At 35.5% G+C, this 14,265-nt stretch overlaps 1 protein-coding gene and 2 long non-coding RNA genes across 3 annotated transcripts in view; 1 reads left to right on the top strand and 2 right to left on the bottom strand.

Annotated features, from left to right (window-relative positions):
* LOC107624253 lies at positions 182-4,572 on the top strand. The gene is made up of 6 exons (XM_021114003.1): positions 182-495; positions 2,243-2,586; positions 2,969-3,203; positions 3,279-3,494; positions 3,665-3,757; positions 4,059-4,572. The coding sequence occupies exons 2-6, from the start codon at positions 2,282-2,284 to the stop codon at positions 4,320-4,322; spliced, it is 1,113 nt and encodes a 370-aa protein (XP_020969662.1). The 5' UTR covers positions 182-495; positions 2,243-2,281; the 3' UTR covers positions 4,323-4,572.
* LOC107623917 overlaps positions 4,796-14,265 on the bottom strand; it is an 18,015-nt gene continuing 8,545 nt past the window's right edge. Inside the window, exons 2-3 of the long non-coding RNA XR_001616681.2 lie at positions 8,307-8,312; positions 4,796-4,952 (exon numbers count right to left, since the gene is read on the bottom strand). This is a non-coding gene — a long non-coding RNA (uncharacterized LOC107623917). The remainder of the gene's footprint in view (positions 4,953-8,306; positions 8,313-14,265) is intronic.
* Positions 5,702-7,495, bottom strand: LOC110268102. The gene is made up of 2 exons (XR_002356159.1): positions 6,034-7,495; positions 5,702-5,747 (listed from the first exon to the last, which is right to left on the bottom strand). It is a non-coding gene; the product is annotated as an uncharacterized LOC110268102 (long non-coding RNA).

Raw genomic sequence — 14,265 nt, forward strand, 5'->3', positions numbered from 1 at the left:
TTATAATTATAATTATAATTATTATTATTACTAGTATTTTGTTTTAGTTTCTTATTATTATTATTATTATTATTATTATTCTTTTATCTCTTTTATCCTGTTGCAATGATTTATTGTTATTATTATTTTAATTATAATAATTTGATGCTACCATTAGCACTTAATGAGGATTCTAATATATTACTCCTTCACTTCTCAAATCGTGGAACTCACCCCACTCATATAATCCTTATTATTCTCACTACTACTAAACCCTACATAGTTCAGCCCCTCTATCCATTGCCGTCGGCTGTGGTCTTCTTCTCCACGTCGTGCTTGAAGGTGTGGCGTCGCTGTACCCGTCGTCATCCCCAAGCTGGTATCTATTGTCGTCATCGTCGGCCGAAAGAAGACGTCTTTGTCCCCACAGCAAGCCTTTGTCCTCGAGCCCCTTCTATCTCTGTCCGAGGCCCCGTCATTCCTCTCTTGCCGTCAATACCATTCCTCCTGCTGCTGGTAAGCACCAATTATTCATTCTGTGTGGTTGCTGATTTGCTTAGAGAAAGTGAGGCCATTAATGAGCTTATAGTTGACATGCATGATTTTCTTGATCTTGTTAGCTAAGTTATTTTGTTGAGGGAGTTTTGACTTGGGTTTATGGTATTTTTTAATGTGTTTTTAAGTGAGTTAATGCTGAGTAGGATTTGTTAGGTGCGCGTATATGTTGGTGCCATTCATTGTGTTAAAAATTTCTTAATCCTGAATTTTGTTGCTGAATATGATTGCTTTATAATGAGACTAATGAGAAAGTTTTTCTCAGCAATTCTAATCTTTTAGCTTCAGTATTCTATTGTTCCCTCTTTCAATTTATTACTCCTTCAATTGTCATTATTGCATATACACTTCATAGTTATTGTTGACTGTATATTCTTTATATTGGTGTTGCTAATTTAATTTAATTTGAGTTTGTTATCTAACAGGAGTTATTGCTTTCCATATTGTTAATTGTTATTCTTAAATTCTAATTTTGTATGTAAATAATCAAAAATTGAAAACTGTGTAAAGCCAATACAATTTGGGTAGTCACAATATTGTAATTGCAATGTCCCTTTTAATTTTCTTATTGTTACCTAGTTTATTTGTATTCTTTTTTGCCGCTTGTTCTCCTGATTTTCTAATACTGCAATTCTAGAAATGCAACATGTTTAAGGGAGAAATAAGTGTTGAAGAAGTGACTCTCTCATTATTTGTGCTTTATTCATCTGCCACACACACTCAATTCAAGTGAAAAGAGAAAAACATTATGATATATATTCCTTTTTAAAAAATAATTTTGTAGCAAACATGCTTCCTCCCAAAATTTGAGTCATTCATCTTCTTGCCAAACTCTACACTCTATTAGTTGTTAAATATTCGTACGCTTTATATTCAAAAATGACCATGTTCCTCCTGCATGCATTTTTACACTATTTAAATAATTGCAAAGTATATACATAACCATTTTCTATGTTTATGGCTACCTATCCTTTCCTCTGTTCATATTTCAAAGAATTTCTTTGTATTATTTGGATTAGACCGGTTTACATTTCTACACCTGTGTTATTTGAGCTTTGTTCTACAATGAATAAAGAGGTACTCCCTTTAATTCACTTTGCTTATACATGCATAAATTACAGTAAGTATCACTCGCTTGTACAATATTTAGTTTAACTAATAATCTATCCTTTGTATGTAGTGATCCTGCTTAACATAAAATATAGCCCCACAAAAGTTATCAAAATTGTCCTTGGATTGTGATTGTTGAGCATTATCTTGGTCACTTTTTGTTTAAAATCAATCCCATGTCCAATGTGAGAGTATTTGTAATGCTAAAATACTTTGTTAGATCATAATAATCAGTTATTAAAATAATCAAATATGTTATATAACCTAATAATTTTTTTGTGTTGAGGTTGAAGTGTTGAACAAGTCTACTTGCATTATTATGTTGAAGGCTGCTGCTATTTTTTGCCTTGAACCTGGTGTTGATTCAAAGATTTTATGTTTCTCTATATTTTGGTTTGGATTTACTGTTGTGCTAATAAATATCAAATTTTGTACATATAGTTTGCACTTATAACATAAATTTTGCTGTTGTGCTTATATTTTTTGGCAGTGAAGATTTTTTAGTTTATGTATGGATGCATTTTTATATGAGAAAAAAAATATTCAAATGCTTTTTTCTATATGTTATGATCTAAATGCAGTATATTAAGATGTCCAGGATAGGTCGTTACACGAAGATATCCAAGTTAGACACAGCATGCCAGGAACCTCAAGTAGGATCTGCTGCAGCTTCATCCTCCCATCAAGTGGACTACCCAATTCCCTATCCAGTGGCGGTGGTTCCCTTGCAGCCTCATCTTTACGCCCCTTTCATCCGCCCCGTGGCGAACCACCACCTGCTCCACAGACTTGTACGGATGGTGTTCAAAACTCAGATTCAAACGATGAATACTTAAACCCAGAAGCAGATGAGGTAGATTCTTTTGAGCAACACGTTGATAACCTGTTTGTTACATCGGAGGCTCAAAAGCGCAGGGAAGCAAGACCACTGAATTTTGGGATGTAAAAACAATTGGTATACAAGAATTTATTTAATAAAATTTTTTTTTCTCTATTTTTCTATGATTTCATCGCATCTTAGCCATAATGGTTACTCATACAGACTAACATGATTTGTAACAAAATAAAACAGATTGTTACAAAAGAATAATATTTTGTAACAACATGTTACTCATACAGACTAACATGATTTGTAACAAAATAAAACAGGTTGTTACAAAATATTATCATGTTTTGTAACAACTTGTAATGTTGTTACAAAACATTATTCTTTTGTAACAATCAAAAATTGTTATTACAAAATACTAATTTTTTGTAACAATTTTAAATTTGATACAAATTTTGTTATAAATGTTCCATTTTCTTGTAGTTCTATGATGTACAGAATCCGATGGCACAATCAAACAAGCTCATTTGAGTGTAAGGAAGCTATGAAGCCACCTAATAGTAGAAAGATTGTACTCAGGTACAACAGGAACCTGCAACCAATTGGAGCTGAAGCTGGTATACTGAGCGACATTCTCGGATTGCTCGGATCTGACTACACCAAATTCCCAATTTGCGAGAAAGACTGGAGAAAGGTTCGCTCCAAGGACAAGATCTATAATGAATGTGTAAAGGTAAAAACTTATATTTTTGTAGAATTCGAGAATCTTAATTTGACACCTACTAACAATTTAATTTTACTGTTGTAGGAAATGTTCTATTTTGATGAAGATAATGGGAGAATTATCAAGCGTACAATTTTAAAAATGCTAGGGAGGGCTTGGAAGGAAACGAGGAACAGGTTGTACCATGATCATTATGACTCACAACTGACTATTGAACAAAATATTGAAGGCCGCCCACCGTGGATTACTGCAGATCATTGGAGATGGTATCTTGATTATCGCAATAGTGAAGACACAAAGGTAATATAATTTTATTTCATAACAGAAAAAGTCTATTTATGTTACATTGAGTTAGTAAAAAATGGTGTCTAGTAACCTTTACTTTTGTTGGCATGATAGGAGAAGTGTAGTTTACGTTATATTTAGTCAAAAAATTGTGTCTAGTAACCTTTACTTTTGATGGCATATAGGAGAAGTGTAGGAAAAATACTGTGAATCGATCGAAGCAGCTATACACTCACACTAGCAGATCGAAAAGCTTGGGAAGGCTCGGAGAAGAAGAGGTAATTTACGTTTGACTCACTTTTTGAACCTTCTCTTCATCTACATATTCACTTTTTAAACTATATTGTTACCGTCGGAACGACAAGGGAGGAGAGTTGGTAGAGGAAAGTTGTGGACATTAACGCACAAACGACCTAATGGCTCCTATCTCCATGATGCAACTCGGTCTATTGGTATAAGTAATATGTTAAGAATTGCTAAGTTGTTTCTCGTAGATTTTATTTTTTAAAATTGTGTTGAAAGTCTATGCGGTTAGCAACTAGCTAATAAATGCTTATATTTTCTTATCTATGTGTGTAGGAAATAATTGCGGAGATTGAGCAACATGATGAATCCTCTAGACTGTTGTCTCAGAATGATTCGCTTGCTCAAGCTCTCGAAAAGGAGCACTCGGGTAGAGTGCATGGCATGGGTATCAGACTGACTTCTAGTCAAGTCTTCGGTACGAATTCCCATCAGTCGAGTAATGGAGCTCAAAGAGAGGAAACCCAAAGGGTGTTGCTTGAACTACAAGCAGAGCTAGCGACCGAGAAATTAAAAAGAAAGGTAGTGAGGATGAAGTAGCAGCCGGAAAAATAAATATACAGGCGATGGAGAGTGCTCAGAGATGTCTAATTCAAAGGGAATGTGGGGAGCTGCCACTAGACCTCCCTGCATGGATGAATTCGTTGGAGGGAAAAAGTGAAAAGTACATCTTAGGATTGGAAATTTTTTTTTAAATATACACTTTTTTATTATTAACTATGCAACTTTTATTAAGGAATACACTTTATTGATATTTGGATAAATATATGAATTTGCTTTATAGTTTTGCTAATGTTGTTTACTCATCAAATTATTTTTTCAAATACAAAATAATTAAGATTTGTAATATTTAAAAATTCCAAAATAACAAAAGAAATAAAAAATAATACCAAATACATTCAAATTAAAAAAAAAGCATTGATTGTCGATGCAAAATACAATATTTTTGCGGCCATTGCCGGGGAAATAGCAACGGTTACAATATGGCCGAAAATAATTTTAAAAATAATGGATATCAGATAGCGGGATTTTTAACCGCCGCTAAATAAATTTGAAAAACTCAACGGTCCTTAAATAGCAGTGGTTCAAAACCGTCAGCAAAGTGTCGTCGAATTCAAAGTTGGTCAAATAGCGGCAGTTTAAATCTACCGACACTAATCCATGATTTTGCTGCAATTGTGCCAGCGGTTCATTAGAACCGCCACAAAATCAAATCTCCACCCACTAAACCGTAACGTTTCTGAAACCTCCAGTATGTCGTTTTGCGGTGGTTTAAAACTATCGCAAAGATGTATGTATATAAACTTAATATACAATATTTACTGTCTGTCAGGTAAGTAACACCCAACATGTTTAAAAAAGGATTATTATCAAGAAAAAGTTCAAGAAGAGTAAATAAAAGTAGGAGGCTTACAAGACTATACAAGACACAATATTATGATAATTCGAGGAGAGTAATAGCTAACTTGCAGCAATAGTCTAAATATAGTTGGAAACAATCAATATACCTAAGGGAAGCAAACAAGAATCTGTTATATAGCCAGTTTGAATGAATACAAGGATTAGAAAGGTTCATATATGTTCACTTTTTCATAAATTACAAGCAAATAGAGATGGCAGTGTTGCAGGACATAGAATACTTTGTATGTTATGTAAGAGATGGTTAGAATCAACCCTTGCTTGTAATTTTCACATCTGGATTTTTGATAAATATATTTTTAAAGATGATTTCATTCTTAAAACTTAAAAGATTACCCCCACAGAAAAAAAATCATTGTTACTTTTGATCTTTCCTTAATATCATGCTTCAACCCCAACCCCAACTCACAAAAGAAATAAAGTGAAGCAATTCAAGAAAACAAACAAAAAAGAAGAAAAAGGCGTTCATACCACAAAATTTAGCCTTTATCCAACTTTTCCCCTTGTCCCTTTTTGCTCAAGAGCCCTTGCCTTCAAGAAAATGTTCTGCAATACCACATCCAATATTGGAAAAAGTTGAATCAAGAAAGAGCCAAATTGGTTAAGTCGATTCACACATATAATTGAAAAATAAAAATCTTAACATGTCAAAATTAAGATGTTAAAGCATAGAGAACTTAAAGAAAGAAAAAGTTTTTATACACCCTGATAAAAAAGAAAGAATCATAAAAATCGACATTGATAGCAAAAGTGAGAATTGGTGGCACCATTAAAAATGCTAACATTGATAACAAAAGAGAAGAGAAAAGTAAAGAGAAAAGAAGAGCAGAACCTAACCCACACACCATGGTGCTTGGTGTTAGTGACTGCTTTGCTTTACCCGCAAGAGAGTGATTAGATTGAGAGAGTAAATCCTCATAACGGTATTTGAGATTCACAGGATTACCTAATTTAATCCTCAAGATTCCAATTCATTATAATAGTCCCTCGGATTGAGCTTCAGACACCATAATGGTCCCTGGGTATCTTTTCGGTGCTGACTCAGTTGTCGAAGTGCTGATATGATCATCCTTTGCCATGCAGGAGTGTCCAACAGCAAGCTGACATGGCAAGATTGCAATTAGAGCCAATTTAATCCATCCTCCATAATAAAATCCTAGTTCATCCCAACTTTCAAATTGGATTCCCTTTCTTCTTGCTCTTCTTTTTCTTATTCTTAATCAAAGCCTTCAGAGTATCTGCAGTTACTGAAATTTACTCAACATTGATATGAGACAACATTCTATCAGACATTAGAAATGTATAGGCCTTGTTCCCTCGATAACAAATAACATAATAAACAATTAAATATAAATAAGAGCTAGAAATCAAATATCAAGTATTTAGAACTTAGATGCTTCGTTGCAACTTGCCTAAACTAATGATCATACTGTCCACCATAAAATACGCCAAACAACATCTGTTTTCAAATGAGAAAAAAAGGACTATAGCATTAAAACACCTTGCCAAATCCTAGCAACAAAACAAACAAAAAGATGGAATCATCTATTTTTTTCGATTTAGAACAACGCTTATATTCCAGCATCGTTCTTGGAAAAAGATGTTGACACACCAAACCAACACCTTGTCCTCAAGGTATCTCGACGAATGATGGTTCTCAGAAATAGCATGCCATTCCTTGAGTTATGGAGAGAGGCACTGCGAGCAACAGCAGTAGGTTGGCGGTAGCGGCAACGGCGGTTGTGGCCACCATTGAAGAAGAAATCGTGAGGGTGCCCTCACGTCTGCACCATGTGGGTAACTCTTAGAGTCGTAAAAAATTGAAGAAAAAGGAGAAATCCCTAACCATAGAATTTGAGAAATCCAAAAGAGAGGGAAAGAAAGAGAGAACAAAGAATGAAGAGGGTAATTGAGAGAGAAGAAAGGGGATTGAGAGGGTTTTGGAGGGACGAAGATGATTAAAGTGCGTTGTGCTAAACAACAGTGAGAGTGTTTTGTGTGATTAAAGTGACAAGATTATTTGGTTGTGATGAATTTTTATCGGAGTGGATAGGAGGAAGAAGGAGGAAGAAGCAAGCACTAGAAGTTAACGGATTAAATCTCCATTTGGCCCCTGAAATTTGGCCCGATACTCAGAATGACCTCTACAATTTTGGTGGCCCTAATTAGAACCCCCAAATTTGCAATCGGGGCTCTGGCTTGCCCCTGCGATCATCTCTGTCACCGGAATGCTGATCTGGCGCAATTACATTACACGATGGACATTATTAAACGACGGCGTATTGATTTTGCGCCCAAACCCTTTGAAAACCACGTCGTTTCAGTTTTTTGTGGGTTAAAACTCTCTTTCTTCCCACTACGATGATCATAAGTTGCAAAACATCAAGAAAACCATTACACTTCTTCTTCTTCTTCTTCCTTGTTTTCCTTGATGCGTTGCTGTGAAATCCAAATGAGCTCCTTCTAACCATTTTGAAAATCTATGCAAACTTGGAATTTTGGCAAGAGTGAAGAAACCACAAGCATAAAACTATATTGTTCATAAAGAGGTTAGTTATGAAATCCATTGCTACCAATGTGCTATCTTCTACTTTAATTTTGGTTACTGATTTTCCCTATATTTTGTGTTCCATTGTGTTAATAAACTGTTGTGGTTAATGTACACATGAAATGTAGGACTTAGGGTTTGATGCTGTTTTTTTTTTAGTTTGCTACAAAGTTAGTTTTCTTGATGAGTGAGATATTAGTTGGTTGTAGGTCTAGGATTAATATTGTAATGGAAAGATTTGACAGTGGTGCTTTTGGGATGGTTTCTTATGAATGTCGTATGTATAAAGATTAGTCTGAATTTTTTTGAAATTTCTTTGCAGATGGATGACCATATAACTATAGTATTTCACCATGGAGGTAGGTTTGTTACCAAGGAGGATGGTAATGTAGTATATGTTAGAGACAACACTAATGAGTTGATTGGGTTAGATGAAGACACGATGGATGTGTTTTCAATTAGGGACTACTACAAAGTGTTAGGGTATGATAACATTGTGGAATGTTGGTGGCTGGCTCTTGGAAGACCTCTGAAGACTGGGTTAAGATCTCTTTCACATGATTCTGAGTTGTTGGAGATGTGTTTTCACGCGAAGAATAACCAAGGAATTGTACATGTTTACTTTGAACATGGAGTGTCCCAACCAGAATTTGATGATGAGGAGGTCCAGACTTGTATGAGATTTTTCCAAACCCCATTTCAATTTCCACCCCAAACCCAAATACAAGCACCCACCCCATACCACCACCAAATAATCCACTATTGATTTAACACCAACAATCCCCATCTTTAATGCAGGCACAAAATCAAATGTTGAGACTACATACTTCAATTACCGAACCCCCACCTAATGCATCAGCTAATGCCCCAACAAAGTCAACAACCACCAATGAAGCCAAACCAACTACATCGAAGCCCAAGTCATCTATGCTCACCACTGCCAAGCCCACTACATCCAAGCCTATTTCATTTAATCACACCACTGCTAATCCCACTACATCCAAGGCCAACCAATCTAAGCCCACCACTACGAAGCACACTATCTCCAAGCCCAACTTATGTCAACCCACCACTATCAAGCAAACCCAACCAAAGTCCCAGTCATCTAAGCCCACAACTAAAAAAGTTACACCAAATTCTAACAAACCAAAAGCTGCCAAAACAACCACTGTCAAATTCACTCCCCCTGTGACCAGGTCAGCTAGTAGATCAACACCTAAAGTTTAACAAAATAAGCATAGTAATGAGGATGACAGCAGCAGTAGTAATGATTCATATGAGAGTGCTGAAGACTCTCTTTATAAGCCAGGGGCTATTGAAAGCTCAAGTAAAATTGAGACTGACAATGGACGATTTGAAGTGACGAAGAAGAATCATAAGTTGAAACATGCACCTGGGTCTGCTTGGAGCAAGGGAAAACAAAAAATGCTATTGGAAGAAGATATGCTAGTGGTGAACTCTGATGAGGAGGTTGACTTGGTAGAAGTGTTAGGTAATAAAACTGTTGCCGAGGGTGGAGAATATGATACCTATGATCCATATTTTGCTGATTCGGATGGAAATGCCTCCTGGTACTATGAAGAGATGAAAACTCCCCCAAACAGCAAAGATGAGGACACAGCAGATGATAGTGATGATGTGTTCCCACAATTTAATGAGGGAGCTAGATTCGGAGACTACAACCTTCAAGTAGGAATGAAGTTCAACACTAAACAAGACTTCATTGAAGCGGTTAGGGAATTCACTATATAAGAGGGGAGGCAGAGCAAATGGAGAACGAATGAGAGCTATATGGCAAAAGCAATCTATAAGTGAAAAAACAAGGATGTAAGTGGGTGGCTTATGCAAGCAAAGATCATGAGGAGACATGTTGGCAAATGAAGACATTTTATAATGATCATATATGTCCCAAAAAGAGCAAAAACAGAGCTGCAAATAGAAAGTGGCTTGCAGGAAAATTAGTCAAGATGCTTAGGAAGTAGCCAAACCTAAAACATGGAGAGGAAACAACATATTTCAAGAGAAGATGTGACTTGAATTTGAACAAATCATCATTGACTAGAGCCCTTACAGGTGCACAAAATGTGTATATGGTGATATGGTTGCATAGTATTTAAGGTTGAGGGACTATGCAGAGACTCTTCTTAAGAATAATCCTGGATCCACCATTAAGTTGGTGTTAGTCCCCAACTCGATTCAGATCCCATTTTTAAAAAAATATATGTTTGCCTTGATGGATGCAAGAAGGAATTCAAGGCTGGGTGTCGACCACTAATCGGCCTAGATGGAGCATTCTTGAAGACATAGTTTGGAGGACAAATCCTCTCTGCAGTTGGCCAGGATGCCAACAATCATGTCTACATCATTGCTTGGGCCATAGTGGAGATAGAGAACAAAGAGAACTGGAGGTAGTTTTTGGAGCTACTGGTTGATGATGTTGATGAACCAAATCATGGGTGGTGCATAATGTCAGACATGCAGAAGGTAAAAGAATTCATTCATTTATTTAATTTCCTGAACTTGCTGAAGGTTTTAATTGAGTTCATTAAAATATTTGAGGGGTCTTATTGAGTACATTAATATATTTTGAGGGGTCTGTTTGAGGCACGATATTAAATAAATTGAATGGTGCAGGGACTTATACTAGCAGTATGGGAGGTAATGCCGACAGCCCACCACAGGTTCTATGTCTGACACTTGTGGAGGAACGTTAATAAGCAATGGAAGGAGTTAGAACTTAGAGGTCTTTTATGGGAGTGTGCTAGAGAAACTACAAGGCATGGATTTTAGCAGAAAATGGATAGAATTCAGAATCGAAGTGAAGAAGCGTGGGCTTACTTGGACAAATAGCCTAAGGAATCGTAGACCAAGGCATTCTTTAGGCATGACCAAAAATTGATAACATCATAAATAATGCATGTGAGGTTTTTAACTCTAGGATCAAGGAGTACCGGATAAAGCCAATTATAACATTTTTGGAGGAGGTTAGGATGTTTGCAATGAGGTCAATTGCAAAGAACAAAGTGAAATTAGCCAATCACATATTCAAGTTACCCCAGTTCAGCATAGCAGACTACAACAAATAAGGAAAGAAGCTGGAAAGTGGCTTCCTATTTGGAGTGGAGATGAACACTATGAAAGATTTGAAATTCATGGGTGGCCAACCAATATGGCAGTTGATTTGGGAAAGAGCATTTGTACCTGCAGATTTTGGCAAATAATAGATCCATCTTTCATTAATATATGTACTTTAAAAATTTCATTAATATATATATTTGTTTATGTTGTTGAGCTGACTTGAACTACTTTGGCAAATTTAATTAATATATGTATTTGTTTATGTTGTTGAGCCAGATTAATATATATAGATTTGTTTATGTTGTTGAGGTGACTATTACCTAGATAAATTTTTTTATTAGTTTAATATTGATGGTAATTAATTATAGTTAGAGTACATAAGATTAGCCATAAAATATTTGTTAATGTTATTGGGCTTACTGTGTAAATTTCATTAACAAGTCACATAAATTGTAGGAATGCCATGTGTTCACGCATGTGCTGCATTATAAAGGGTAAACAAAGATCCTAAGGACTTTTGTCACAAATGACTGACTATGGATTCTTATAGAGCTACATACTTGCACTCATTGAATCCAATTCCAGGAGAAGCACTATGAAAAAAATCTCAATACCTTAAGCCTCTAGCTCCTAAAGTAAAGAGAAAGCTAGAAACTTTGAAAAAGATGAGAAGAAAAGATGCCAATGAGGAATCTTCAGGTAGTAAAAAGCAAAAAAGTGCAACTAAGTTGAACAGAAAGTACAAGCAGTTTACTTATACCTATTGTGGGACAAAAGGCCACACTAAAAGGAGCTACAGTCATACAAAGGCTGACGATGAAGCCATCTGAAGCTGTTGCTGCTGCTAAAGCTGTTGTTGTTGCAAATACTGGTGATGCTGCCAATGTTGGTGCTGATGAACATAATGGGGATACTGCTAGTAATGATGGACATGATGTTGCTAATATATTGAAAATGATGCTGGTAACAATGTTGAAAATGATACTGCAGCTTCAGAGGTTGAAATCACACAACCCATTTATTCACAACCATTGATTAATGAAGGGATATGACTTCCCAACTCACTCCAAAGAATTAAACAATAATTCTTGCCTACACATTTCTGTAGCAGAACTGACTCACTATCTTACAATAAGTTGCTCCACGGTTTCAATTCAACCTACAAGGCCAAAGAAGTTGCCCCCAAAGAGAAGATCAGCTCAACCCTCACCTGCTGCAAATATAGACCCAATGCAGGGAGCAAGTTCTGGGGCAGCAGCAAGATTGGCAGGGGTCATGAAGTTTATCCCTACGCCAGGCTTCATACCTCTAAGGAAGAAGTGATGAGATGCTTTCTATTTTGTAGTTTCCAATTATCTTAAACTTGGGTTCATCTTGATGATTGTATTTTGGGATTTGTTTATGTACAAGTCAGAAACAGTAAACTGATATAGAGTGTTTAAGTTTGGATTTAAATAGGTGGTTCTATTTTGAATGATTTTAGTATTTTGTATAATGATGATACTAGATAGACATCAATGCTGATGACTGTCATAACTGTCAGTTCTAGTATCACCTTATTGTCAATTTGGAAATGAAACTTGCCTATTAGTTATTATAATCATTTATCTTTAATTAGGTGTTGTTTTTAACTACAACTTGATACGTGTACGTTGCAAAATGTGATAATATTCAACATCACCATGTTAGCCAAGTTGAAAATGAAACTTACATATTAGTTATTATAATAATTTATGTTTAATTAGGTGCTATTTTTTTACTGCAACTTCATACCACTACATTGCAAAAATTGATAATATTCAACATCACCATATTAGCCAACTTGAAAATAAAACTTGCAAAAAGTGATATTCAACATATCTATTGCATTCAAGTCAATATTATTTGTACAATCAGAAATAATTTCACATATTATTTTCCTACAACTAAGTCATAACCAATACATAAAACCACAATCGAAGACACAAACAAACTTAAAACACAGTTCCATATTTTTAAAACCCTAACATCAGCTTCTAAATTCCTAATTGTCCAGCTTAAATTCATTTTCCAATGGTCAACATCTCTTGCAGAGTCAACTCTCCCAACAATAGCTTCATCCTCCTCATCCGCCCATACGAAAAGCCTGCACCATCTCTTCCCTATGGTTTGCAACAATACTAGAAAAAAACTAACATAAAAAATAATTAATAAGAAGGTTCCAATAAGCTCCCAGGATTCAACAACTCACATTGTAGTTTGGGCAACCAAAAAATGATCGCTCAGAATTGGCGTCTGTACCAGACCAACGAAGAATAGGGCGCATCTCGCATCCACGCCATTGAGGAACCTTTCCTGCTCTAATGCGATTGGTGGTCCTCGCCCACGTTCCATGTGAACGTGACCTACTTGAGCTCCCTGAACCTTGACTGCTGCTCCCAATCATCTCTATGAAGACGATGATGAATTATCAGTTTGGGGGTTTCGGGCCTTTTTCTAGAGATTTATTTCAATCATATGGGCTAGATTGAGAGAAAAAATTCCATCTCCAGGTCATATAACTGTTAGCAATCCCACTCAGCACGTAACAGACCACGTGTAGTCCACCATGTCATATAATTGCGCCAGATCAGCATTCCGATGACAGAGATAATCGTAGGGACAAGGCGGAGCCACATATGCAAATTTAGGGGTTCTAATTGGGGCCAACGAAATTATGGGGGGCATTTTGAGCATCAGGCCAAATTGAGATTTAACTCGAAGTTAACATTTAGATTGGGAGTGAGCAAATAAGATTAGGGTCAAATAGAGAGGGAGGGACTAAATTAGGTCCAATTACAATTTTATCATGTCAATTTGCTGTTGCATATCTTGCGTGGCAAAGGATGACTATATCAACATTTTGACAGTTTAGCATCGAAAAGATGTCTAAGAATCATTATAATGTCCCGAAACTCAATCTAAAGGACTATTATAATAAATCAGTACAACTAGGTATTTTTTAAATATTGTCCTTTATTCAAATTTTAGAGAAAAGAGAAAATAAAAAGCAAATAATTCTCCTGATTTTTTTTGACTAACTAATACGTGAAAGTAGGTATTTAAATTAATTAAATAATAATAAATCTTTAAAAAGACTGACTAAAAGTTGAAAGTTAAAGGAAAACTAGCATTTTCCGTAATAAAATTAGAACTTCAAAAACTAAATTGAATAATATCTTGAATCTCAAAGACCATTATAAAATTTACTCAAAATTGATAATCTACATGCTATCTTCTTCGCCATTACAAGTGCGTTCAAAGGGGATACAAGGCACTACAATCTTCGTTAAAAGTCTCTTTTCTATTCATTTTACCGTTACTTTACTTCTCCTCTTAAATATGTAATAAGTAATAACCCAATGAATATTTATTACTACTACTGATACAATTACCTTCATTAATATTTATTTATTTACA

The sequence above is a fragment of the Arachis ipaensis genome, chromosome B10, assembly GCF_000816755.2.
Source record: "Arachis ipaensis cultivar K30076 chromosome B10, Araip1.1, whole genome shotgun sequence".
Lineage (NCBI taxonomy): Eukaryota > Viridiplantae > Streptophyta > Magnoliopsida > Fabales > Fabaceae > Arachis > Arachis ipaensis.

Coding starts and splice junctions, on each gene's coding strand:
- LOC107624253 (XM_021114003.1), top strand. CDS start 2,282: ATGCCAGGAACCTCAAGTAGGATCTGCTGCAGCTTCATCCTCCCATCA. Junction 3,495..3,664: donor GCAATAGTGAAGACACAAAG/GTAATATAATTT, acceptor GATGGCATATAG/GAGAAGTGTAGGAAAAATAC. Junction 3,758..4,058: donor GAAGGCTCGGAGAAGAAGAG/GTAATTTACGTT, acceptor CTATGTGTGTAG/GAAATAATTGCGGAGATTGA.